Source organism: Aethalodelphis obliquidens, unplaced genomic scaffold (assembly GCF_003676395.1).
Source record: "Aethalodelphis obliquidens isolate GAN/ISIS:26980383/991018 unplaced genomic scaffold, ASM367639v1 scaffold9, whole genome shotgun sequence".
NCBI classification, from domain to species: domain Eukaryota; kingdom Metazoa; phylum Chordata; class Mammalia; order Artiodactyla; family Delphinidae; genus Aethalodelphis; species Aethalodelphis obliquidens.
Genome location: NW_020837953.1, coordinates 27871299 through 27898697, shown reverse-complemented (window position 1 = coordinate 27898697; position 27399 = coordinate 27871299). Strand labels below are relative to the sequence as shown.

Genomic DNA, 27399 nt, shown 5'->3' with positions numbered 1-27399 from the left:
CATTTCCAGGGCTTTCTGCTTGTCAAGGCATAAGGCCCTAAAATGAGCTTGGGCCCTCCAATTAGGCCACTCCGGTCATTACCAGACTTAGGCCTGCCCGTCCCTGTGCCTGCAACCCAGGCCAAGGCTCCCACGTCAGCAAGCACTGGGATGGGGACACTGCCCACTGCGGGGCCCAGCCCCCCAGCCCCTTCCCCAACATGCCGGCCACCTCCCTCCTCCCCGCTGCTGTCCCTGCTGCCCCGGCCACCCCGGCCCCATTCTCCTCTCTCCTCCCGCTAAGCAGGGAGCCTCCCGCATGTGCCCCTGCTCCTGCTTGCACTTACCTTGTCTCCCTTGGGGCCTGGAGGGCCACCTGGGTCCCCCTGAGGGCAGAAACAGGGTCAGGCAGGGGCTTCCCAGGGCCCTCACATTACAGTGAGATCCACTCTGGCCCTTTCCCCCAACCAGGCCCCCTGGGACCAAGCCTTACCTCCCCACCCCTGGCCAGGAGGGAGAAGGGTCTCTGAGGAAAGGAGGGCAGAAGGGGCAAGGGGTACTCACCGGGGTCCCAGGAAGTCCTATCCCAGCGGGCCCAGGGAGGCCAGGGGGCCCAGGCTCTCCCGCCAGCCCCTCAGGCCCAACAAAGCCAGGGTCTCCCTGGCACAGAAAGAAGGTGGGTATGAGAGAGCTACCGCCTCAGCCCCATCACCCACTCTTCACCCCTCAGACACCCACACTCACCTTCTGCCCTTTGGGCCCCATGACACAGATCTCTCCTGGCCGGCCCTGTGGGCAGGGGGAGGGTCTAAGAATGGCTGAGGCCTGGCACCTCCCAGGGACAGCAGCCCCACTGGGATGTGTAAATACCCAGCTGCCCACCCTCCCTGCCCTGTCCCAAAGGCTGACTTCACCCAGGGCCCTGAGGTCATTAGATGTTAACGTCAGGACATTGGAGGTCAGGGGCTCCTAGGCTGGGAGTCAGGATGCCCAGGGTGAGGCCCTTTTCTGCCCCCTCCCAGGGCACAGTTCTCCCCTCCCTGGGTCTCTGTTCTGTCTGAGCAGAGTAGTGGGTTAGATTCCGAAGCTTATAGTCCAGCATTTCAGGACCATGTGCTGAGGGACGTGGGGATCGTGCTGAGGAAGGGTTCCAAGCAGCGTACATCTCGGCCTGGCTTTCCTGGCGAGCCCTTGATGCCTCCGTCTCCCTTGTCGCCTTTCTGGCCCTGAAGAAGGAAGAGGCAAAGTGACCGGCGCTGAGAGAAGGGGCTAGAAGAGCCAGGACTGCTGCATCTGGGGAGGGACAACTGCTCTCTAGATCCGTGGTCTCAGCCTCCCCAGAGATGAAATGGCTTCACAGGAGGGGAGACAACAGGAAGAACTGCCACCAGCCAGGCCACTTGCTCAGGGAGTCTGTGGCTTTTCTCTCCAGGTCTGGCAGGAATTTGGACAAGGCAGGAGGACTGGGAGGCTTCGGGAGTACTACCAGCTCTGGGCCCAATGACACCATCCCCTAGGATGACTTTGGACACCTCCCTCCTCCTATCTGTAGGGTTCGCAGACCTCCCTGGCACCCACCCCTCAAAATCCTGGCCCATTACCTTCTGGCCTGTGGAGCCGGGGAGTCCTGAGGGTCCCTGAGATAAGGAGGGGACACAAAAGAGAGGTGAGGGAAGGAGGGGGAGGCTGGCCAGGACCCCGCTGCCCTGCCCTGTCTCTGGTCCCATACTCACCAAGGCTCCCGACTCCCCCTTCTCTCCCTTTCGGCCTTCTGCACACTGAACAGGGAGATGAGGTGTTGAGAGGGGCCCAGGGTCACCCCTTCCTCAGGGGCTGACCCCATATTGGCCCTAAAGCAGGTCTCTCCTCCAGGCCTTACCTGAAGCGGGGCGTCCGGGGAGATTCGAACACAGTCATTGCCCTAGAGGTAGGGAGCAAGGGATCAGCCTCCTAGGGGAGCCATCCTAGACCTGTTTTGAGGAGGATAGGCCCAAGAATCCCATAGTCGCAGGTGCCCCTAGAAGATACAGGTTTCCGCACACTAACCCCTAGAGAGACCCTGTCCCTCATCCCCTGTTTGGACCAGGCTGCAGGTTTCCATCTGAGATGATGGGATGATGGCTCACATTCCGGCCCAACCCCAGGGCACAGGTGGGAACGTTCTGCCGTGGACGTGGCCGGGGCACTTACCCGGGCTCCCTTCTCTCCCTTGGGTCCTGATGGACCAGGCAGGCCCTGCTCACCTTTCTCTCTCTGTGGATGAGACCAAAGCAAGGGCTGGGACCAGAGGAGCACATGAGAGCCTTGAAGAAGCTCTCCCCATCCTGGTCTTCTCCACGCATCCACCACACACGGGTGTGTAAGTGAGCACAGCCCTGCCCCAACCCCCCGCCCCCACACACACAGCATATGGATTCCACACGCACTCATCCGCCTGTGCCTCCCACCCCAAAAGACCATATTTGGCAAATCCGTAGTTTCAGGCAGAAGGTACCTCTTCTCCCACACTCCAACCCAAGCATGCTAGCTCACACACAGCACACCCAGGGGCACAGGGACACATGTGCATGGACACACACATGTGCAGTGGAAGACACCCATGATGGTGAGTGTCAGGCTGCCCGAGTTCAAATCCTACCTCCACCGCTTACAAGCATGTGTCTCAGGGCAAGTTATGTGAACTGTCTGAACCTCAGTTTCTTCATCAATAAAATGGGATTCATGTCAGCACCTACCTCAAGGGGCTGCGGTGAGGAAGAAATGTGACACTGCAGGTGAAGTGTGCACCACTTAGCACGCACGTGGAGGTGGCTCCAAGAATGACATTATATACTCACAGGCACACAGGCGTGTGCAATCTCACACTTGCACATCACCCACAAGCTCTGTGATCCTGTCAGGCCCACAGGTATATGGGTTCACCCCCCTGCACATGTGCAAACATGTATCCAGAAATGCACGTAGTCACACACATAGACACACACACACAAAATCACACCAGTCACCCACGTGGGCACAGCTGGGCCTCGGTTTTCCCTGAAATAAAATGATAGTACCCACCCTGCAAGATGCCTGAGGGGGTTCAGGAAGGTCATGGTGCCAATGGGTGGCCCAGTGCCTGATGCACAGTAGGCCCTCAGAAAAGGGCAGTTCTTAACATCCTCTCATCCACACAACCCCCTACTCTCTCCAACACACACACACACACATCTAATCACCCCACATATACGCAGGCTTGGGTAGCCCTGATATATACACACAGCCAAGGGGCCACATGCCGTGAGATGGACTAGCATCACTGAAGAGGGCAGAGGTGGCCTGTTCTCCATCTGGGACTCACCTGGGGGCCAGAGGGACCAATTGTGACCTGAGGGGACAGATGAGAGAGGATGCAATCATCTCAGGGAGGGAGAGGAAAACAGAGGCCCAGAGAGGGCAAGCAGTTTAGCCAGGGTCACACAGGGGTGGCTGAACCAACAGCCCGAACCCCAGCCCCTGCTCTGTCTCCCAGGCCAACCAGCATGCTGATTTTATTTCCCAAAGCTGTCAAACTTACGGAGGGGTTTGACCTACCTTCTCTAACCTGCCTGGCTTTGGCTAGCTCCACCCCGCAGTTGCTAGGATAACATGGCTGCTTGGTTGCCATGGTAACCCCTGCATATCTGGGAACCATCAGCTTTACTGGATTTGGTGGAGGGCAGGACGGAAACAGGGGAGGTCAGCAGAGGGGGCACTTCCTGATGTCCCCCAAGGCCAGGGGCTTAGAGCCGAGGGGAGCGGGGGCTGTGCCCTTTGTGGATCAATGCAGAATGTCAACTCAGAATGTCAGGCTGTGGGAAAGTGGTGACTCATATTGCCCACGGAAGAGACGCAGTTGGGTACCAGCTGGGCTCGCACTGAGCCCCTTTCCCTTGTCCTTCTGGACCCCAGAGGGAGGATGGGCCAGGACCAGCTAGAGAGGGATAGGAGGGGAGGCCCTGAGCCAACACGTGGTTTGGGGGGCCATGCTGGGCTGTGCCACCCTGAGCCAGCCGTTCCCCTCCTCTGCCTCTAAGATGACATGGGAAGCCTTCCAAGGAGAGCAGGCCTGAGTCCTTGAGGGGAGGGCCAAGCTGGGGTCAGCACCCAAGGCTCTGATTCTGCCAGCCGCCACCCCGGCCATTCCACCCTGGAGGGGCCCTGGCTCGGTGGGACTGCGGGTGTGGGTCAAGCCCAGCTCTGGGGGACGGGCAGGCAGAGAGTGCGAAAGTGCACAAAGACCCCCTTGTCCTGAACCAGGAAGCCGCCAAGCCAACCTCTAGGCCACGCCCACTCCCAGGCCCCGTCCACCCCACCCAGCACACTCTCTCTTCACTCACGTTGCTCTCCCGGGCACCATGGACACAGGGCGGGCACTGAAAGGGAAGAATGGGCCTGGAGGTCAGGTCTGAGAGCCCAGGACCAGCCCCCTCCACCCCACTGGCCCCCTTACACACACCAAGAGCATCACAGGTGTCTGGGTGGAGCTGAGGAGCATAAAGATGGAAACCCTGCCAAACAGGCCTCGCCCCTCAACTGCCACCGACCCAGAGCCAAGCCATTTCTCAGATGAGGAAACTGAAGCCCAGAGAGGAATAGCAGTGGGCCCTGGGTCACACAGCATGCTGGAGCAGAGTGAGGCCCAGAATCCAGGGTCCCATGGCCAAGGCCTGGGCCCTCTCCAGGATACCCGTGGCCATTTGCTGCCAACTCAGCAGGAGTGCCCAGGGCTGAACACCCCGCTCCTAAGGAGAAGCACAGGCAGACAGGGTCCAGCATCAGGTCCCCAAGGAATGCTGGGAGCTGTGTGGTCATCCCACACCCCCATGCCCAGGCTCCAGGGCACCAAAGCCTTGTCCGAAGGGCTCATGCTGGCACCTTTCCAACCAAGCTCTTTTTGCCAGTCTAGATGGGAGGCTTACCTCATCCACTGCTGTCTCCTGGTGGACCTGGGAAGAGGGAGGGCATGAGAATGGGTGGGGAATGGAGGGGACAAAGCACTGCTTCCAACACCCCTACCCAAGAACCACCAGAAGCGGGTGCCCTAGATAGTGCCAGGTACTGTCTGTCTCACTCCCGTTCATCCTTCCTTCTCAGAGCTGGCACCTACAAATCCTAAGCTCTGTCCAGGAGAGTGGGGGCAGGTGGGAAGAGCATGGGCGGAGAGTCTCTTTCTCAAGGGGTTTACGGAGGGCAGGGAGGGCAGCCTGAGGCCACTGTTGGCTCCTCCGCCCACGTACTGTCTCTACCTTTGTTTCTCTCTCTGCCTCCTGGCTGATTCTTCCCGTCAGCTGGGCGTCCACCTGAGCAGACAGAATAAGGAGGGAATCTTGAGGAGGGGGCAGTTCTGGGGCCCACACTAGACAGGGGCCCCCAGGCAGGGGCATGGACCCCTGGGATGCCTCAGCCTGACATCCGGCAGTTCCCAGGTCATCAAGAGCCTACTCAGGCCCCTGGCACCCCAACAGGCCCCCCGCCTTCCTTTTCACCCCACCCACGTGATGTCGGAGAAAACAAGACCACGAATCAATGGGATCCTGTGTTCCTGCAGCCAAAAGCTGGGCAAGATGCCCGGCGGGCAGGGAGGCTGCCCTGCCACGGTGTGGGGCTACGGGAGGCACTGGGCTTCCCTGCCGCCCCCGAAGAACCTAAAGCGGGCAGGGAAGCTGGCCATGGTGCTGGGCATAGAACCAGCCTGAGCCCAGGACAATGAGTGAGCCCCAAGGCAAGCAGTGTGGCACCCGGCCTCTGACCCCAGATATCCCTGTCCTGGCGAAACTGCCTTTGGGTGCCAGCCTGGTCCTTCCCTCACTAGGGTCTGGGACGGTAGCAGTGAGGGTGTGGGTAGTACCAGAGCTAGATGGGCACAACTCTCAATGCCAGCAGGCAGGCGGGCACAGGGTATTACAGTGGGCTGTCTCTCTGCCTACCAGAATCCAATAGGGGTGGGAAGCAAAGAAGCAGGGCTTCCAGTGCCCTCCCTGCCCTGGGGCACATGGTCAACTGACCCTGGGGGCAGGCCCCAGTCAGGTCAGGGGAGGGGCAGGCCCACTTGTGCCTGTCTATGCCCATGTCTGCCTGCCCTGCCTACCCACCTTGCTGTTTTGCGGCTCCTCCAGGCAGAAGCAGCGGGTGTAGACCTTGCCCTCAGTCTGTGGATTGATCTCGATGAGCTCATTGCTCTGGGTGTCCCGGCGGGCCTTGGAGGTCTCTGGGGGACACTGCCCAGTGTGGGGGAAGGGTTGGGGTCAGTACAGAAGGCAGACTCCCCCCACCCCACTTCACCCACTCATCATCCTAAGATCTCTAGGCATCGCCTTCCTGGTCCTCCATCTCCAGCACACTGTGTCCCTGGACAGTGCCCCAACCCCTCCCAGCTGTGCTGGGGCCAGGCCACTCACCCCTCCTGGCAAAATCTCACAGCAGCCCTCCTCCAGCACAAGATCCGAGTCACAGTAGATGTGCGCCTGCTGAAGGTCAAACTGCAAGGGACACACAAGTGTCACTTCATTCTAGCAAATAGCTCTGAGTCCTGGACCCTAATGAGGCACAGAGATGGCTCCATCCCAGAGTTTGCCCTCAGAAGGTTTCCAGTCTGGCCTGGGAGACCATCAAGAATACAGCTGTCACAAAAAGCAAAACAAAACTATACACGAAAGAAAGAGGGAGAGGGGGGAGAAATGTTCGCTTTGGCCCAGAGGAAAAGGGGAAGAGGAGATTTCATTCAAGCTGGGCCTTGAGGACCAGTAGATATTCAGCAGGTAGGTATACAAGGAAAAGCATTCCAGGCAGAGGTAACAGCATAGGCAAAGGCTGGTGGTGTGAAAGTATTAGGTGAGATGGATGTCTGGGATGGAATCAACCAGAGCAAAAGCTGCATGGAAAGATGGAACAGAAGATGCTGCTGCAGTCATTTATAGGGACCAGATCATGAAAGACCTTGAATGCCAGGTTAATACGTTCAGGCTGCATCTGGAGGTCAATGGGGAACCATGAGAGGATTCTGAGCAAGGGAAAGTCCTGGTCAGATATAGGTTCCCGGGAGCTCACTCAGGCTCCCAGAAAGTAGGAGCAGAGTCCAAGCCTGACCTAGCACTCACCGAGACAGGTTTGCCCTGCTCAGCATCTAAGCCCAGAAAAACATGGCCCACAGGCTGCATGGGTCGCCAGGGCCCCAGAGGCCGGGAGGAGACTGATGTGCAGTCCACATGCACAGAGGCTACGCGTTCAGCCACGCTCAGCACCAGCTTGTGCCAACGCAGGTCAAAGAGCTGGGGCACTGAGAAGATGCAGGACACGAAGTCGCCATCTTGGCCCCGGGCCCGGAACTCCAGGCTCCGCTCTTGGCTGTTGACTTCCAGGGAAATCTGTGTGGAATCGGGAAAGGCAAGGACAGAGAATCAGAGCCCCCCAAGCCACAGCATGACAAAGGTAAGGGCTCTCAAGGTCATTTCACAGGAGGGGAAACTGAGGCCCAGAAAGGGACGAAAGCTGGCTGGGGTCACAGAGCAATACCTCCTAAGAGGTTGGGATAGGTGGGGTGGGGGTGACCTTGAGGGTGGGCACTGGGATGGAGCAGGGAGGCCCCAGAAATCACAAGCTGGGACAGAAGCTGGTATGGACTGGTACTGCTCGATGGCCAAGAGCAATGGGGGTGGAGCGGGGGGGCGGGCTCACCTGCGGGTACCCATTTCCATCGGTCACTTGAAACAAATACCACGTATTCTGGTGGGTGTGTTTCTTCAGCAGTAGTGTCAGCACCAGGGCAAACTCACTGGGGAGGCCCCGAGGGAATACACGTCTGGGGGTAGAGCAGGGAGGGTGCCTTGAGGCTCAGGTAAGAGACCACCTGCTGCCCACCCTGGGCCCTCAGGACTGTTGAACCTACACGAGACACGCACAGGCAAACACCTCCAAACTGCCACACACATACATATACACATCCATTCATTCTACAGATGTTTCTTGAGGGCCTACTATGTGCCAGTGGTGGGTCTGGCTGCGGGGGGTAACAGGGGTGAAAACACAGAGAAGAGGCCTGTCCTCAGGGAGCCTTCAAGTCTGACGGGGTGATGCGGGAGGTAAGGCCATAAACAAAGGATCCTCAGAATGACTGTTGCACTATTTCATTAGGATTGTGGTAAGTGCTTCCAAGGAATCCAGGATGCCTTGGGGAGAATAACCGGGCCCGGGGCAGGGAAAGAAATACTGAAAAACGATGAACAGGTTCAGCACGACTGGAGCAGCAAGAAAGAAAGGGAACATTTTGGAAGATGAGGCTGGAGAGGTAAACAGGGACCAGACCACCCAGGGATTGTGGGAGTTCGGACTTCACACGTGTGGGTGCGCACACACACACACACACACACACACAATTCTTGAAGTTTCCCTCCTCCATCCTGGAGTCCTCATGGTGCCCACAGGATGCAGACTTGTCCTCACCCACTGCTAGCCAGAGTTGGGGAAAGGACACAGGGTGGGCCTGCCAGTCCCCTTCTCTCTGCACGCCCTGCAAGGCCCAGGAGTGGAGACCAGGCTGACTCCTGACAGGAAGCAGGATACAATGACCCACGGGTGCCCCTGAGCTTAGGCCCCACATGCAGAGTTGCTGGGAGTGTGGCTGAGGTCAGTACTGATTCCCAGCGGTCACACTGGGGCCTTTACCGCACGGGCTGGGTGACTGAGACCGCTCCCAGTCGCAGGATGAGAGGTCCCTTGGGGTTTCGGATCTTCTTAACAGCAGATATCTTCATGAGGCGGAGTCGGCGGATGAGATTGAAGCCTGTAGGGGAGACAGTGGATGAATAGCTCAGCTGGGCAGGTGAGTGGGATACTGGCCACTCCAGGAAGATGGTGGAAGGGAGACGACAGGATGAGATGAGCACTCACCAGTCACGTTGGTCGATAAGTCGCTTCTGGGTTCCAACTTGAGTCCTTCTTGCTGTGAAGGTGGGCACCGCTCCCCTGGAAAAGAATTGGCAATGGGGCATCTGGTGGGCTCAGGCTGAGGTGACTGCACAGCCGGGCTCTTGGGGAGCCTGGGGCAGAGCAAGTTCATGTTCCCCACACTGCATCTCTACCCAGGCTCTGCCTTGGGGCTGTTTCACCTTTCGCCTTCTGACCCTGGCTACCCTGGGAGCCAATGCACAGATGGGAAGACTGAGGCCTGGCCCAAGGCTACTAAGTAAGTTCATAGCAGAGCAAGATCAGAATTCCTAGAACCCAAATCTCCCTAGGACCCCCAAGTCAGGGGCCAGGCCAGCAAGAGAATGAAAGAAACTCTGGGCAGGCCTACAGCTCAGATGGGGGTGGGGAGCTGTGTATATACACATGCCCCCTCCACAACATACACCCAAGTGGGAGACAGAGGAGCACTTCAGGGGCAAGGAAACGTCAGGTCCATGCACACTGTGTTATATACCAGTGCATGCACATGTCTGCACATGTGTGAGTTGTAGATGCCTGTGCCACCAGGGATGCCATGTGCTGCTGGTACACATGTTCTCAGCAATGGGTGGGGTTCCACTTTCCACAGCCAAAACAGACAAACAGGCCAGACACAAGTCTGAGTCAACAGATTGACTTTTCACCTGGATAACTACATTATGAAACTGTGAGAAAAGACTGAGGGCCTGAGTGGACCACAAGCTCAAGGAACCTACCAGAACCTTGGGGCTCCAGACAGGGTATATTAAGGGGATAAAGGCTCATGCAGAAGGGGATAGCTTAGTCAGGTCTCCAAAACCCTTAAGGGACAGGTAGGCAGCCATGCGCCTGCCTCTTCTCTAGGGCTGATTGAGCAGAAGTAATGAGAGAGTGCTACAACAGGAGAGATGGAGGCTAGAATCAGAAAAAACCTTTTAATCAATGCAGATGGGGTAGCTGGGACAAGCCGGTGGATACAGCTCCTAGAAGCTGGGCATTGGGATGCCTGGTGGGAAGAAGGAATCCTGGATTCCTAGGCCCAGTGACCCCCCTGGAATCTTTCTCCCCCAGGTTTGTCCAGAAAAACTATCACTGTCTTTAGCATCAGCAGCAGCAAAGGGTGACTCACCCCTTGGCAACGGGCCCAAATTCCTTACAGATGTTGAAATTATCTGCCCCAATCCCCAGGGGACCCGGTGAGAGAGAAGACAGTAAGGCATATATGCAAACATGCAAAAACACATATGTACACACACAACCCACAGACAGTCACATGTACCCCACTCACATCTGCATCTTGGTTGTTCTGCCTCTTTTGGCTGGATTTGGGGTTCTAGGAGTTCTATTTCTGCTCAGACACACAGCCAGAGGGCACCCAGCAGGGCAGGGCAAGTTGCCTGGTCAACTTCCTCTGGCTTTGGGCCCTGGAAAGCTGCACCCTTTGTCCCATCCGGCGTCTGGGCCTTGAGGCGGCCCCTTTATCCAAGATCGCCGTGGAGGAGGAGGAGCACGTGGGCTGGAAGATGGATTCTCCACCAGGGCAAGGACTGGAGAGGCCTGGCCCGTTTGGGGATATGCAGCCTCCCTCTGCAGGGAGAGCTTGCTGCCGGCTCCTGCCCACCACGCCGGCCCCACCAGCAGCTGGGGCACAGGTTGGGTTTATGTATTAGGGTGGGTGGTTCTTCCCACACACAGAGACACAGGAGTAGGTACAGATGCACACAGCAACTCTGAGATGTAAACGCAGAGAGGCCCAGAGACACACAAATATGTAGACAGAAACACACATCCTCTCTAGCTCACCTCTCACTGCTCATGCGTGCAAACACCTCAGGCCACTCTGAACCCAGCCTCTGGACTCTCCTATAAATGCCCACGTGACCCAGGCCCGTGGTCACATATGTGCACAGGACCCCACACCTCAGAGAGGCAGCGGCAGGCCTATGGCACTCTGATCCTCACGTCATCTCACCTGTATCTGCCTCGTGGCTGCAGATAACACAGAGGCTGAGCAGCCACAAGCCAGGAGCCCAAGATGCCCACATCCTGGTCCAGAGAAGTCGGCCGCAGCCACAGCACCTGAAAACCACAGAGAGCAGGAAGGTGGATTCCTGAGCTCCCAGAGCGGAATTCCACACGTGGGCAAGCAGCGACCGGCCCAGGGGGCCCAGGCGCTGGTACTGGGGTTGCAGGAGGTCTAGCCAGGCGTCAGTCCCCCTCAGAGGCCCAACCACAGGCCTCGGGCTAGGATTTGGGCCGAGGTGATATTCAAAATATTTAACCACCGGTATGGCACGGACACCGACCAGCCAGAGCAGAAGGCTGGCTGGAGCGCTGAAAGCAGGTCCAGGCGGCATCTGGCTGCGTCAGTGGACAGTTGCTGGATTGAGGAGAGATCTAGAGGGTCCTAGAAGCCCAGGTCACTCGGGAGAGCGAGGACGCTTGAGGCGGAGGCTATTTGCCAAGGCACTTGGAAGTATTTCAATATTTTATCAACCTGTGCACTGTACTGGTATATGCTAGCCTGGCACCTGGCTAGCCGCACCCAGCTCAGCCAGGCGGCCCTGTCTGGCACCCACAAGGTCAGGGGCTGACAGCCGGGCTGAGTCTCCTGGAAGGCATCACGGGGTTGATGAGCCAAGGAGCCTCCCCCATGGGTGCAGCGGGCGGGAGGACAGGTCAACGGGCTCAGGACCTTGTTGCCAACCTCCCCTGCTGGTGGATGCTCGTCTTTTAGTTTTATTAAACCCCGATGGATGGGCCCAGATAAACCCATGCGGGCTCAGCAAGCGGCCAGCAGAGCCATACATCATCCAGCCTCCCCCGAGACAGGCAGCTCGCTCACGCACACAGTCATGCATGTGTCAGCATGACACACACAGATACACGGGCACATATACACAGAGACATAGTTGTGCCCGTGTGTGCATACAGTCCTACCTGCACACAGGCCTGGTCACAGAGACACATGTTCACGGTACACCTAGACACACCAGCTAGTACATATACACGTGCACACGGCGAGCCTATGACTACCCCTCCATAGGCCCTCCTGTCGGGAAGTTCTTATGCAAGTCTGACCTCATTCCCTCCAGCTGTAAAGGAATTCTGTTTCCCCTCCCTCTGCTCTGGACAGGGAATGAGAGCAGGAAGGACCCCTAGCCTCAATATATTTGGAGATAGGACCCCAATCTCCTTCCTCCTGGGGCAGAACTGCTCCCCCACCCTATTCATCCCCCATTCTGGTGGCATGCACATCCTATCTCTCAAACCCTATCCTGACCTCCCCCTCCTGCCAGTCAGTGGAAGGACTGGCAACTGTGAGAGGCATGTGAATGCACGTGAACTTCAATGCGTTCCCTGTCCCCTTCCTGCTCCTGACCTCTCGACTTCACTCCTCTAGCCCCATCCAGAGCAGGGGGCTCCAGGGATAAGAGAGAAGCTTCCAAGGAGATGACCCCATCCATATATGAAGGCACAGATCTGGGGGCAGGGAGAGTCAGAACTGCAATGGAGGTAGAGCTCATCCTGCTTTAAAGAAGGGGACTGAGGTCCAGAGAGGGGATGCCTCTTGCCCCAGGTCACACAGCAAGTCAGGGGCAGAAGGGGCCCTTCAGTCCAGAGGCCCGGGGCAGCCCGCTCCGCCCCCACTTACCGTGGCTGGGGATCCCCGCCACCTCACTGTGTAATCCAGGCAGCCCAACGCAGCCAACCGCGGGAAGCAGGGCCTGGGTTCTTCAGACCCGCTGGAAGCTCCTCGATTACTTCTGGCCGGCCTCGGGTCCCCAGTTTCCCCTGTCCTGAGCTTTTGGGGCTGAATGCTGCCCCGCTCGCATGCCCGCTCGCCTGCCGGGGACTGCCGGCCACTCCGGGTGGGGGAAGAGGGGGAGGCACCAGGGGGCTGGGGACTTGCCAGGGCCGCTAATGGAACACAGCTGGACCCGCCCGCCAGGCAGGAGGAGGGAGGGAGGACCGGGAGGGGTCTCCAGCGGTGGCAGAGGCGGCAGGACGCAAGGCCCACTCCTGGCCTGGCGGCGCTCCCAAGCCCATCCCTCCCACTTGCCCCGCCAGGTAAGCGAGCGAGCAAGGCGGGACCCTGCGTGCCCGGAGTTGCCCTGCAAGGGGCTCTGGCGGCAGGCGGGTGGGCGGGGAGTCCGGCCCTTTAAGAGCCAGGCCTGGAGCTTGAAGGGCCTCCCCTGTGCCACCCCCTTCCCCTTCCCTCGCTGGGCCTCCAGAAGGGTGGCGGGGCTGGGGGGAGGGGAGGATGGAGACCCTCCTCCCCAGCTCCGCAGCACCCGTGACGTGGCTGCTACCCAAGCCTCCTTGGTCAGCTTTTTCCAGTTTCTGAGCCTAACGTTCCCAGTTAGTCTGTTCTCTGACCGTCTGAACTGGGGGGAGGGGGCCCCCTCCAGGAGTTGGGGTGTGTGTGCGCGCCTGGGTGGGTGCTCGCTCGCAAGCTAAATTAACCCCTTCTGCTCTGGACTCAATTCCAGACAAGTGGAACCCAGCGGGTCCCCTTATTCCTACTGACTCCGTGAACTTAGAAGGGCTCAAATCCCTGTCCTCCGCTCTAGCTTTGTGGTTTTGAACTTACTATTTAACTATGACTCCACTTTCTCATCTGTAAGATGGGATAATGACTGCATATACCTCACATGATTGTGAGCAGGAAACAAGTTAGTCTGTAAAAGTGCTTACTAAGGGCACAAAAGAGGAGCTCAATAAATATTCACTGTTATTATCATTATTATTGTGAACGCTGGCAGCGGGCGAGGGGGTGAGACTGGACCAGCCCAGCGATGGAGAGGGTGTTGCTTTATACTCAGGAGCCAAGGAACGGAGAGGAATCGAGGTTGGATGAGAGATTGGACTTCTGAGGAGAAGGAAGCAGGTAATGTGTCCAGTTCTGTCCTGAGGCAGGGGGATGATCAAGGTGACCCTCCCAAGGGTCTCCCCTGGAGGCAGCAAACAAATTTCTGGGCCCCAAGGATGAGGAACTATGGAGAAGTAGGTTCAAGAGGCCCTTGAGTGGTAGGAATGCGTGTGGTGGGAGCACCTGGAGTGCCCTGATGGGGGGGGTGGGGGCTTCCTGGAGAAGCAACATGGTGGAGTCATAGCCCTGTGGCCCCATCTAACCAGAGGGGCGGCAGGCCTGGGGTTTCCCGCCTCTGGAGCCCGAGGCGCTGAGTCAGCGGAAACCCGCAACCACGGCCACGGGGACGCTGGCCACTGTGGTCCCTGCGCAGAACTGGCTCAGATGTGGCTATGACGGTGGTGGGGCCTGGGAAGCGCTGAGCTCAGCAGGCGGGAAGTGGAGGGGTGGGGCTTTCTGGGAGCTTTGGCCTGAGGAGTGGGCAGGCACCGGCTCCGCCTGCCCATACGTGCTGCGCCAGTGGCGGGCACTTGGGAATGAATAGACAACACCCATAGGTCAGGCTCTGTGCTAAGAACTTCACATAGGCTAGCTCCTTTCATCCTCGCAACAGCCCCAGAAGGAGAATTCTATGCTTACCCCCATTTTACAGATGGGGAAACCTGGAGCCCAGGAACAACTCAACTTGCCCAAGATCGCATGGTTAGTGGATGGTGGGGCAGGGGCCCATGCCAGCTAGGCTGGACCCACAGCACACGCTCTTAACCACTGTGCCATCCTGGGCAACTCCTATATCCTTCCTCCATTCATATCCCAGACCCTCCCGGGCAGGAGGGGACAGCTGGATGCAGTCTAGAAATGGGCCTATGCCCCTTCCTGCCCCTGACACATATGTGCACCCATCCAGAAGCGTGCAGTTAGATAGGTTCTCTCACGACACGTGTATAGACTCCACGTGCATATGTAGACACTTAGGTTCACACAGACACATGCACACACTTGATACTCCTCCACGTAAACAGACACACGGAGACACATGTGTGAGCACAGATGAAGCCACGGAAATATATCCCTGGACGTACTCAAACACAGGTGCATAATTTTCAGAATGCATGTACTTCGCACTGCTTTTACTTGGATATGCACGCATGAGACATATGCATGCACACACACACGTGTGTGCACAAACATACACATAGAAACACACACCTGTGCCCACAGGCATAATTCTTCATATATGCAAACAGAAACCTGCAGACCCACAGCACGTACACATGTGTGCACACAGACACAGGTGGCCACACAGACTCGGCTCCCGCAGAAACCCCAACTCAGACACGTACACACCAAGGCACATCCACACACACGCAGGCAGAGATGCTGACACACTTACATGCATTCAGCCCCAGAAAGCCCTGCATGCCAGCAAGCAGGGTATCCCGTGGGGCTGGGCTCAGTGCCCTCACCCCAGATGGCATCGCCACGAGGTAATCAACGCTGCTAATTGCCACCAGCTGCCCCGGAGCCTGCCTGCCGCTGCCGGGCGGGGCTCCCAGGCCTCCTGGGCCTGGGGTTGTGTGCCCAGATGTCGGTAGTGCCAAGGGTCCACCCACCCCATTGTTCCTGCTGGCCACTGGGGAATCCCCAGCTGGCAGGGGCAGCACCTGGCGCTGGCTAGAGTGAAGAGCCAAGACAGGGCCTGGCCCCAGGTCAAGCCCAGGAGCTCCCACCGGGCCAAGCAGAGGTGAGCTGAACCGCCACAGGCACACGTGCACACCTGGGCCCCGGCCTGTGGGCACACAGGTGCAAACACATACACACACGGGCGTATCACACTTAGCCGAAACAGACCTCCTGACTGTTGCCCACAGAGCTGCATCTCCCTGTCTTCCTCATTCTGATAAACACCACCATAGTTCATTCAGACGCTCAGGCAAACAACCTAGGAGTCACCCTTGGCCCCTTCCTTTCCCCTGCCATCCCTGCTCTGCTGTGGATTCTACACCCAAAACGCAGCCCACATCCACCTACTTCTCCCCGGTCTCACCCAAGCCACCATCCTCTTCTGCCTGGACTATTGCAGGAGCCTCCCAACCCCCTACTTCCCACCCAGCAGCCAGCAAGACCTTTCCAAACCTGGATCCGCTGGCTTCACTCTCCTGCTTCAATCTTCCAGTTTTCATTTCACCTAGAAGAAACCCCCAAATCCTTCCCTTGACCTTACCAAGTCCTTCAGGATCTGGCCTCTGCCTTCCTGTCCAGCCACCTCACCCCCAGAAGCTGTGGTCCCACGGGCCTCCTTTCTCAGTCCTGAATTCACCAAGTTGGTTTTCTCCTCCGGGCTTTTGTACCAAGTCATCCCTCTGGAAGGATTTGTCCCTGATCTTTGCGAGGCTGGCTCTTTGACATCCAGGTCTCACCTCATAAGTCACCTCCTCAGAGTGGCCTCCCTGACCACCAGGTCTAGAGGAGCCCTGAGTCACTCTCTAGCACGTGACTGTTCGAAATCTCTGCATAGCTCCAGCATTTGTTTGTGTACCATCTTTCTTTACTAACAAGCAAGAGTCTCCAGGAAGGGCCTTGTCTGCTGGCACCCACCGCCCTGCAGAGGAGCCTGGCACTCCACAGGCAGCCAGTGGTGAATTAGCAGATGAACGCACACAAGCACTGTCTGGGCACTCAGACACGGACAGCCCCCACAGGGGCACAGACATGAATGTTCCTGTGGGCAGAGATACACACACATGCCCAGCTTCTGGGTCCCAGAGGAGAGACTGAGATCAGAGGACCAAGGTCTCCCCTGCCTCCTTGGGTTCCTCTGGGTGTGTCTGTCCCGTCTCTTTGTGACTCCGGCTCGTCTCTTGTGGTGTGCTCCAAGACAGAGAACACGATACACTCAAAGGGCAAATGTTGCCAGAACAAAGAGCTACAGCACTCCTATCACTGTCACAGTGTGACCATTGCAATGTCCCAGAGCCCTCCCAAGCAGCGTGCCCTGTCCCTGTCCCATCATCCCATATAAGGAAAGACATTTGCCCCGTTTTTCTCCGCTCAGCACATTGAAAGTATACATACTCTGCCCAGTCAGCAGATGACTTAACAGGTTCCCTGGCTATAAAAACAGACAAGCAACCCATGCTCAGGGTCGACTTTCCCTGGCTACCAGGAAGTCGGCCCGCTGTTCTTGCAGCAACCCTTCTCTTTAATAAACTCTATCTTCCTTACATTCTGCCTTGTGTCTGGAAATTCTTTTCCAGCCCGCGCTCAGACCACGACATCTCTCTCACTGAATCTGGCCTGCTTTCTCTGCATCCGGTTCTCTAGCTCTCTTTCCTTCCTCTCTGTGACTCCGGCCCCCTCTCCAGCTCTCTCTCTTCTTTGTCTCTGTTTCTGTCTCTTCTGTTGCCCTCTGTTTTTGGATCTGCGTCTCTAACTCTGCATCTCCCTCTGTGTCTCGGGTCTGTTTCTCGCACTTTCTGCGTCTTTATGTCCTTATCTCCTATCTCTCTTTGTCTTGGAGCTTCCGTGTTCTCTGCTTCTCTTCACCCTGTCTCTTTCTCTCTGTCTCTCTCTGGTTGTGTCTCTGTTTCTGGCTCTGTATGTCTAACTCTCTGACTGTCTCTCGTTCTCCCTCCTTCCCTCTCCTCGCTCTAAATCAGCCCTGCCACCATGTCTCCACGGCTCTCTGCATCCCCGGGGCAGGGGGACCCATGTTTCACCTCTGGTGGCAGCTTTATGGTCCCAGCAGGTGGGGCGGTGCTCCACTTTGCTGATGCCCTCCTCCCCCCACAGGGCCATGGCGAGCTCCACACTGACACCCCCAGCCCTGGCAACTTTGGCCCTGGCAACAGCATTCTTAGATACCCAACAAGGGTGTCTTACTCAGTAGCACATGACACCAGGCACCTGTTTGGAGCTTCTGGAGAGGTAAGCCCAGACTCTGATGGGCTTTGCAGTAGATGTGGCAATGGTCAGGCAGGTAGACACTAGGGGGAGGAGGCGGGAACGCTCCAGGCATCCTGGACCCCAGCTTGGTTGTCCCCTGGGCTCTGCCCACCTGTTCTGAGGGACCTGTGGAGAGGTGACAGGCACAAGAGCCCTGGATTCCAGACCTACCTCTACCCACTGTGTGCCCCTGGGCCCCAGCCTCCCCACCATACGAAGAGGTAAACCGTAGGATCCCGTGTTACCCCACCTGGTGTGTTAAAGCACCTCAAACCACCTTGACTGATTACCTCGGTAACTCTCAGCCAGGGCAATTTTGCTCCTCAGGAAACATTTGGCAATGTCTGGAGACATTCTGGGTCATCACAGCTTGGTGGGGGGACACCTCCTAGCACCCAGAGGGTAGAGGCCAGGGGTGCTGCTAGACATCCTGCAATGCACAGAAGAGTCTCGCACAATACAGAATTATCTGGTCCGAAATGCTCTCCCCTGAGGGGAAGATTCCGCTCCTCAGAATTCCCACGCTCTCTGACCTGCACTAAACTCTTAATCATCCTCTGACCAGGGGTGGGGGGGTGCTGTTAGAAGACAGTAGGGATTGATCCTGCCTCTGCCTTTAATAACAGCAGCTAACATTTACTGAGCCCTTTTGAAGTGCTGGCCGGCACCATACACAGAGAAACTCATTTTAGTCTCACAACAACGGCAGGAGGCCCAGGCACTGTTACAATCCCCATTCTAAGCCCGAGGAGACAGGCAGAGAGAACACGAGGAATCAGCTCAAGGTTACACAGCTGGCAAGGATGGAGCTAGATATGAACTGATCACTTTGGGACAAACCCACAGGGCAGAGTCCTCTCTGGAAAGGAGCCCACACAGCAGGGGCCTGGGCAAGTCCTTTTCCCTCTCTAGGCCGCCATTTTTTCATCTGTCAAATGAGATCTACTCTCTCATTTAACCCGGCAACAATTCTAGGAGGTGAGACACTGTTACCACCACTTCACAGGCTAGAAAGGCAAAGATTCATGATTTAAGTCTCACGGTCATAGGGCTGGGAAGTGGTGGGACAGAGATTTGAACTCAGCTCTGCCTGACTCCAGGGCCCATGACCTTGGTCAGGACACCTGCCCCCTGCCCCTGCCCCCCCAGTCAAGGTGCTATGAAGCAAGAGAGCAGAAGCTCTGGAGCTGAGAGGACTTGGTAAACACAGACTGTCGGGCCCCACCCCCAGAATTTCTGATTCAGCAGAGTTTGCTTTTCAAATAAGTCCCCAGGCAACGCTGGTGCTACCAGCCCAGGGATCACATTTGAGAACCCCTGCAACAGAGCATGGTGTTAGATCGCCTGTACCTGGGTTCAAATCCTGGCTCTGTAACTTGGTGGTATCACTTAACCTCTTCCTCGGAAGATCAGAACTACAGCAACATCTGTCACTTAGGGTTTGCTGAAAGGATTAAGGGAGAGAATGGCTAAGAGAAAGGCTCACTCATGCTGCTGGCACCTAGCGAACATGCTCATAAATGCTCGCCAGCGTAACAATCCCCAACACAGGCAAGTCCCTCCTCCCCAGACAGACTGGAAGCTCCCAGGGGTGAAGGACTAAGCAAAGGCCTAAAACTTCCTTTTCTCCTGTCCACCAGCCACCTCCCCACGTCTGCACAGAGCGGGACACAGAGATGACATCTCAGAACAAACACAGCAGGGACAGTGGGATGTAGCCCACATCTACCAAGGCATCCCAAGTGTCCTATGCCCTGTGGCACAAGGCCTGTGGAGAGGGGTGAGGGTGGAGCACAGGCAGCACTGAAGACCCCCAGATGGACCTGGCCCCTAGCCTTCCTCCAGGCCCTGCCCCATCCCCAATAATCCCTTTTGGGGCAAGAGTTGGCTACGCAAGGCCCTGGTAGGATAGTTTGTATACCCTTACCCAAGCAACCCTTTGGGTACCAACCAACTCAACTCACAGTCCTGTTATGCTGTGCGACCTTTAGCCAATCGCTAGGCCTCTCTAGGTCTTAGTTTCTTTACCTAAAAGTCAAACAAGAACTCAGCATAGTGGTTAACAGTGGCGGCTCCAGCCCCAGAAAAACTGGGTTCCAACCCCACTCCTGCCACTTACTAGCTGTGTGACTTTTGGCAAATCCCTTCATCTCTTAGAGACAGCTTCAGTTTCCTTGTTGGTAAAATGGAATTGTCCACGGCTCACAGGGATGCTGTGAGCGTTACCTGAGATGATCAATTTCAAGCGCTGAGCACAGTTCCTGGAGCTCAGTAGATGCCAGGTATTCCATACATGCGACGAGAGAGTGTAACCTTACCACCACTACAAACACAATCTGTTGGCTGCCTTCCCTTCCCACCTGTCCCTCACATGTTTAGCTTTGAGACTGTCTTCACCTTCCTTCCCCATAGGGGCTGAGGAAGGCAGCTGGGAACAGTCTCCCAGAAGGGGTAGATCTGAGCAGAAGCTTGGAAGAGGGAGGGTACACCCCTCCCTGTAATCAATTATCAGCCTGCTAGACTGCAAGCCATAGAAAGCGCTGTTTTTGCTACCATTTTATCCCCAGAGCCTATGACAGAGACTAGGCACTTTGTAAATACTGGCTGCAGGAATGAAAGAGGGCCCAGGACAGACTCCCTTCCGTGGAGAGCGGGCCAAGGAGTCCCCTGGGTGAGGCGTGGTGGGGAGAGGAGTCCCGGATTCTCTTTTTGCATGCTCCTCAGACAGTTGGACTCATAAATTCTTTGAAACCTGGAATCTCTGGTAGAGAGAAACTCTGGCTGCTGCCCAGCCCCACCTCCTCCCAGCAGTGCCCGGGGCTGGGCTTGGGAGGCCTGACAACCTAGCTGGAAAGGGAGGCTGAGGGGGTGGGCAGGGCAAGGGAAAATTCAGAGTGAAAACCAAACTTTTTCATCAAGGCAAAAAATAAAATCTAAGCTCAGAGAGGGTTTAATCCTGGCTCTGCTGCTTCCTGGTTTTGTTCTCTTCCTTCATCTCTCTGAACCCTTCGTTTCCATATCTGTAAAATGGGGTGACAATGATAACACCCACCCACATGGAATTGTTTGGAGGATTAAATGCGATAATGTATGAAACTAAGCTAAGTCCATAGTAAATGCTCCAAAGTGTGCATTATTAATATTATTATTATTGGGGAGGGCGATATAATTCACCAGGGACTCTTGCCCTGCACCTCACACCCATGCTCATCCCCTTCCTATTTACAAAGCTGATTTCATGTAGCTTTGAAAGGTCAATGACATTTCCAACAGATATCAGACTTTCTTTTTTCCCCATTAAGTGGCCTAAATAACAAATGATATGTAAAGAAATAAAACCAACTTGAGTATTGTCAGCCTTGACCATTCAGAAAAGGCTAGATACTGGTGGTTGGAAGACAAAAGACAGGTGGTTGAAAGGTGGGGAGAAAAAGCCTGGGACTGGGGAGCTGGCTTCAGGGCCAGGGTCAACCTTGATGCACTGTTTGGCTTTAGGAGGGCCCCTGCCCTTTGCCAGCAAGGAAAAGTTGATCTTAGGGACTCTTGAGTCCCTTCCATTCCCTAAGTCTGAGGCTCTTAACCCTGTAATGACCCAAACATGCCTCCTCCTCAGAAAGGGGAACAGGGTGAGGTGAGCCAGACCCATGCAAAGCCAGGATGCTGCCCCTCCTCTCCCCCGCTCTGGCCCATGTGTTCCACATTCACCTAAGTGCCCCTGTGACCAGGCCCCAACCACCTTAGCTGAGCCCCAGGGGTAGGGTGGGCAGGGCGAGTTCACCACACCCATTAATCCTCCTCTGTACATGCAGAAGGGGAAAAAGATAGGTGCCAGAGATGAAAACTAACTTCCTGAGCTGGGACTGAACCCACGTGTAACACCCAACACGTCATTGCCGCTTGTTAAAAACTAACTTTTTGGCAAGGGCGCACCACCCAGCTTGCGGGATCTTAGTTCCCCGACCAGGAATGGAACCCAGCTGAGTGGTGAGAGCACCGAGTCCTAACCACTGGACCGCCAGGTAATTCCCGTAAAAAAGCAATTTTAATCATCAGGACGATCCTAAGTATTTATCATTATTCCCATTTCACAGGTGAACGGGTGTCATCCTCAACTTGAGCGCTTTGCAGTAAGGAAAAGAGCCCTAGAAGTGGCTAGCTAAGAGTCGGAGCTGGGATTTGAATCCAGGGCTACCAACAGCACAATCTGCTTGTGATAGGCCCCTTCCTCTCCCCTGGGCTCAGCTTTCTCATCTGTTGAATGGGGATGCTAACTCCGGAACCTCTAAGATCCAAGTTGGGACTTTTTGCTGCTCCGAGCCCAGGTCCCCACCCAGAAGCCTAAAACATCTCCGTGGGCCTGGGCGGGAGAGAAGGGCAGGTGTAGACGTGACTGTCCCGAGGGCGGGTGGGGGATGGGGGGCTGCCGCCAGACACACAAAAACAACTAAATAAATCAGGCCCGGGAACTCCTAATCCTTCCCGGCTGTGTTTGCTGCCGCCGCTCACCCAGCCTGGGCCGCCATCGCCTGGCCAGCTCCCGGGCCTGGGAGGGGGGACGTGGCACAGCCAAGAGCGCAGAGTCGGGCCAACAGGATCAGAGCGATGCCAGGCCGTCAAGGCGGCCGAGGTTCCCGAGATGGGGGGAAGGCCCTGCCGGCAGGGTGACTCAGGCCTCCCAGACCCCCTCCCGCGTAGGCACGTTCCCGCGCCTCAGTCTATTTTTAGAGCCGCCTCCAGGCCTGAGCGTTGAGGGGCAGGGAAGGGGTTGCTGGTGGGGATCAGGCGCCTGACCAGCTCCTCCAGCTCGGGACTTAAGCCCCAGGACCTCTAGCTATTCTATCTAGAAAAGAACGGAAACACTTGGGGTGTGGGGAGAGGTGCAGGCCCAGAAAATGCATCCTCCTTTCCCCCGCCTGCTCCACAAGGCCTGGCAGTTCCAGGGAGCTGGGCGCGGCCTCTCAAGAAACGACCTCTGTTAAGTGGGGCCAGGAGCTTCCCGACGGCTGGTCTGTCTGGCTATTGGACTGAGGGCCAGAGCGGGCTGGGCTCCCGAGCGACCGCAGTGAATGGGGCGGGGCGGGGCGGGGCGCGGCGGGGGTGGGGAGTGCTGGGGTGAGGGGAGGATGCTTCCAGGTTCGGGAGATCCCCACCCCGCCATAGGCCACGCTTCTATCCCTCCTTGGGCCGCACCCACGGCCCCGGTGGCTTCCCTGACTCCACCCTAGGCCCCGCCTCCTATCTGGCTCCGCCGGGAGCCAACCTGTATACGGTGCCAAAGGTCCAGGGAGGTCTAGGTGCCGGGCGTCTAACAGCCTGGGACTGGAGCTGAGCCTGCCTTTGGGGGCCGGGTTAGAAGTGAAAGGAATGGGGGCCTCTCCCTCCCCCAGCGTGGGGTCGGGGAGAAGGAGAGCGTTGGGGGGGCAACAATGGCGCCATTGACGGGGAGGTCTCTAGGCTGGGGACGTATCTATCTGTGGGAGCCAGGCGGTTTTGGAGGCTGAAGTGGTGGAGGCAGCCCGGAGCACGGAAACACCCCTGTAATACGCGGGCACAGAGCTGCGCGCGGAGGGACCTGGACAGAGGTCTCTGGCCTGATGCCCCTACTACTGGGCCCTAGAGGCTGAGGCCACAGTCCTGGGGAGTGGGGGCAGCTGATGGCCCCAAATACAGCCGCTCTCCTATCGAGTTCAGGGACACGGGGTTTGGAAAGGCCCAAGTGGAGGCCCATCCCACTGGGGGTGAGGGGCAGAGGATGAGAGGCGGAGCCTGTCTCCCAGCACCAGCCCTCCATCTAGTGGGAAGTTTGGGAATCGCGCGATGCAGAGACGGGGTGGGGGGAGGGGTCCATTGCACCCCGAATCCTTCCTTCTTCTCCCTCGATGTTCTGCTGACACCTTCCCACCACCATCCTGCTCTGCCCCATCTCAGGGATTTGCCCCAGATAGTCATTGGAAGATCTGCCCTCCGCCCTTCCCCCCAAGTCCTGTCCCTTCTTCCTCATAATTATCTGTGGATAATGCTTCTGTCCATTACTGCCACCACCAGGGGTCCAGGCAGCCACCATCCTTTGCCTGGATCCCTGCAGCTCCTACCAACTGCTTTCCCCTGCCTCAAATTTTACCCTCTGCCTATTCATTTTCTACTAATAGCCAATTAAATGTTTCTAGACCAGAAATCTGCTCGGGTCTCTTCTTCTATTAAAGTTTTTCAGTGGCTTCTTATGGTCAGATTAACTCCAAACCTTCTCTTGGGATTTAGGAGGTTGTTCATCACCCAGCCCCACCTCCTTCAGTCCCAGCTATTCTCACAGGGCAATTGTCAGTTCCTCACACACCCCTGTTGGCTCTTACCTTGAGTCCTTCATACCTGCTGTTCCCTCTTCCTGGAACACTTTTCCTTGCTATCTTCAGGACTCATATGGCAAAAACTTCCCTCCTTGAGAGGCTTTTCCCGACCTTCTGGCATGAGCTAGGTGCCCCTTATCTGAGCTCCCACAGGACCCGGTGCCCGGGTCTCTCATCACCTATCCACTTTCTGTGGCAGGATAATTTATTGAAATGTTCATTATTTTGCTCCCTTCCCAGTTCAAGCTGGTATCCGAACCCTCTGATTTTTCTAGCCTCTGGAAACTTGTGCGGGGTTGAACATAAAAGCTGCTTGAAGTCTGACGGCGCATCCTGATTTTGAAAAAGCTAACCTTCTGGAAGTGACTGTGCTAGGTGTTCCCAAGGGGATGGGGAGAAGAGGGCAGCCAATGTGGGCAGAGAAAGGAGAGAGCGCAGCTAGCTGCAGAGGAGCCAGAAGTGGGGGGCATCTGAATGGTGGGGATCTGTGGCCGGCAGTCCCTCCCCTGACAGATGATGGGAGCTGGGGGGCAGGTGGAGCACCTGGGGAGGCTGGAGCCCAAGCACTGAGGTACTAGCCTCAACGCTTCCGGGTGGCAGAGGAACAGCTGAGTTGCCGAACCTCGAGGGACCACATGGACTGGTACAATGGGCATCTATCTCTGTGTAACTAGTGCACCCGGAATCAGGACTCCATGCTTAGACCCTGGTGGGACAGCAGGTCCTTGCATGAGCCTACAGAGAAAGTGGCAGACGGCTCCGGGGATGGTTGAGATTGAATCTTCTGCCAACTTCTAGGCAAGGGCTAGAGTGAGAGTCAGATTGGAGCTGATTTAATGAGAATACAGAAATAGTGTGTTTCTTGAGTCTGTGTGCCAACAGTCCCACCTGCTCCACCTGTCTGTGTATCTCACTGCAGGACTGAGACTAGGTGTGCCTCATTCAGAATTGAATCCTTAGGACCCAGCATGGTGCCTGGCACGTAGTAAGTATGCATTCAAAATGTATTTGCGGGACTTCCCTGGCGGTCCAGTGGTTAAGACTTCGCCTTCCAATGCAGGGGGTGCAGGTTCGATCCCTGGTCGGGGAGCTAAGATCCCGCATGCCTCAGGGCCAATAAACCAAAACATAAAACAGAAGTGATATTATAACAAATTCAATAAAGACTTCAAAAATGGTCCACATTAAAAAGAAATCTTTTTAAAAAGAATGTATTTGTTGAATTCATTTATCCTCGGTTGCTACAGAAATCTTTCTAAAACCCAAGTCTGTTCCAGTGATTTGCCGGCAGCCCTCAGGATAAAATCCAAACCTCTACCGCAGCCCACAAGGCCCACTGTGATCAGAACCTGCCTCCCTCGCCGCCTCATCTCTGCAGCCCATCCTCCTCACACTCCCCGCCCCACCCAAGCCATATGATTTGCAATTTTCCAAACTTGCCAGGTTGTTTCATGCCTCCGCGCCTTTGCTTACATGGCACCCTCCGCTGGGAGTGCCCTTTCCCCTTTCTCTGCCTGCTGAGCTTTCAGTCTTTAAAGCTCAGGGCAAGTGTTGCCTTCTTTAAGTGGCCTTCCCAGACACCCTCCCCACAAAGACAGAGGAGACCCCTCCTGCTCTGGAGCCTATTGCTCACGTCCAGGTCTGGCTCCCTCTTCCCCAAGCCCCGTTTCCTGGACTGTGGGCTGCTCTAGTGTGATGAGTCCCCAGTGCCCAGAGCAGGGCCAGGTACACCATAGGTTCTCCATAAATCCTCCCTGTCCACTGAGCATTACACCTGACCCCGCATGGTCTCCTGATGTAACTTTGCAACCTCTCCCCTCTATGGGCCTCAGTTTTTCTCTCTGCACAATGTGGGGAGTGGAACTCAATGGTCTCTAATGGCCCTTCATTCCCTCAGTTGGGCTTGGAAGTGATGGTGTGTAAAACATAAATCACCTGTGTGCACTGCGTGCCAGCTAAGGGCAGAGCCTGCTCAGACACGCAGCTGCACATGGTAGCACCCAGGGGCCACATGGAAGCCAACCCCTGCCTAGCTGTACGTGACACTCTCACACTCAAGTAAACGCGGCCTTCATCTCCAATCAACCACTGGCCCTGACGGTGAAAAACTCAGCAGCAGCTGGAGCTGCCAGTCTAGCAGCAAGCTGATATGCAAGGAAGGAGCCTCCTGCAATATGCATGCCCTGAGGCTGGACACCACTGGGGCTCTCCCCTTCCCAGGCCTGCGTATGCAACACCCTCCCTCCACCCCCAGGTCTAGATGCAGATATGGTCGGTCTGTGGTGGGGCACCAAGGGCCAGAGCTTTAGCTCTACCTGCTTCTTGGATACCTGGGAACCTTAAATTCCACATTCATTCATTCATCCATTCAACATTAGCTATGAAGTTCATATCATATGTCAGGCAATGGTATGAATGTCAGTGACTATCACCCTTTTTCACCCTCAGAGGCTTACAGTCTAGTGGGGGAAACAGACAATACATAGGAAATAGGTGCTATAATTCCACATTGGGAGAAGTGGCACTATGGAAGGATTAGGGTGATGTGATAAAAAATGGCCCAGAAGGGCAAGGGGTATGCAGGAGGTGGCATCAGAGCTTCAATCAAAAGATGAGCCAGCAAAGCAGATAACCAGGGAAGAGCCTTTCAAGGGGTAGGTATAGCATATGCAAAGGCCCTGGGGTGGGAGAAACCATGAAATGTGTTCGAGGAGCACAAAGGAGGCCATGTGGCTGGAGCTCTGTCGGAGTGATAGGCAGGGACATCAGGCCCTGCCTCTTGGGCCACTGTGAGGAAACTTAACTTTTATTCTAAGAGCAACGAGAGGTCCCTGGAAGGTTTTGGGCAGAAAAAACAAAATCCATCCCTTCCCCCTGCTTCCTTCCTCCTTGGTATCCTTCTTAGAAAGTATGTCTTCCTCATCTTTACCTTGTCAGTGCCCAGCTCAGGGCCTGGCACAATTTGGCATTGGACAATGTTTACTGAATAAATGAATGACCAAACCAGCCTCTTCTGGCTCAAGGCTTGACGGAGTGGCTCCGAGTGGGTCAGCTGGGCTGCTGAGGAATCTCTGGGCAGCTCAGGATGGGAGTCACCTGGGCCAGACTAAGACTTAGATGTCCTAGTACTCCCCATACACGATTCATAATAGAAATGACAGTAACCCCTGAAGCCTAATACTTACGTGTATGCTGAAATGAAAACAACTTCTTTTGGGATTTTTCAATTGCAAAACTGTTGATAAGTTCATTGAAGCAGCATTTCTTCGTGTGTGTGTGTGTGTGTGTGTGTGTGTGTGTGTGTGTGTGTGTGTG

At 56.1% G+C, this 27399-nt stretch overlaps 1 protein-coding gene and 1 long non-coding RNA gene across 7 annotated transcripts in view; one reads left to right on the top strand and one right to left on the bottom strand.

The window, feature by feature from the left end:
* COL16A1 (collagen type XVI alpha 1 chain) overlaps nt 1-13103 on the bottom strand; it is a 51375-nt gene extending 38272 nt beyond the window's left edge. For 3 of the 6 annotated variants that reach the window (XM_027109347.1, XM_027109350.1, XM_027109352.1), the window contains exons 1-20: nt 12578-13102; nt 10895-11001; nt 8887-8961; nt 8662-8779; nt 7675-7798; nt 7098-7364; nt 6399-6479; nt 6093-6218; nt 5247-5300; nt 4920-4946; nt 4338-4373; nt 3320-3346; nt 2170-2232; nt 1859-1900; nt 1713-1757; nt 1581-1616; nt 1143-1205; nt 724-768; nt 544-639; nt 327-365 (exon numbers count right to left, since the gene is read on the bottom strand). In XM_027109347.1, coding sequence (XP_026965148.1) covers nt 327-365; nt 544-639; nt 724-768; nt 1143-1205; nt 1581-1616; nt 1713-1757; nt 1859-1900; nt 2170-2232; nt 3320-3346; nt 4338-4373; nt 4920-4946; nt 5247-5300; nt 6093-6218; nt 6399-6479; nt 7098-7364; nt 7675-7798; nt 8662-8779; nt 8887-8961; nt 10895-10967 — 1437 coding nt within the window. In that variant the 5' untranslated portion in view covers nt 10968-11001; nt 12578-13102. Of the gene's footprint in view, nt 1-326; nt 366-543; nt 640-723; nt 769-1142; nt 1206-1580; nt 1617-1712; nt 1758-1858; nt 1901-2169; nt 2233-3319; nt 3347-4337; nt 4374-4919; nt 4947-5246; nt 5301-6092; nt 6219-6398; nt 6480-7097; nt 7365-7674; nt 7799-8661; nt 8780-8886; nt 8962-10894; nt 11002-12577 lie in introns of all 6 variants that reach the window. The other 3 variants (XM_027109349.1, XM_027109351.1, XM_027109348.1) reach the window with 2 other exon arrangements.
* Nucleotides 12911-20593, top strand: LOC113621910 (uncharacterized). The gene is made up of 3 exons (XR_003433352.1): nt 12911-12993; nt 13689-13813; nt 17588-20593. It is a non-coding gene; the product is annotated as an uncharacterized LOC113621910 (long non-coding RNA).
* Nucleotides 20594-27399: the final 6806 nt, after the last annotated feature.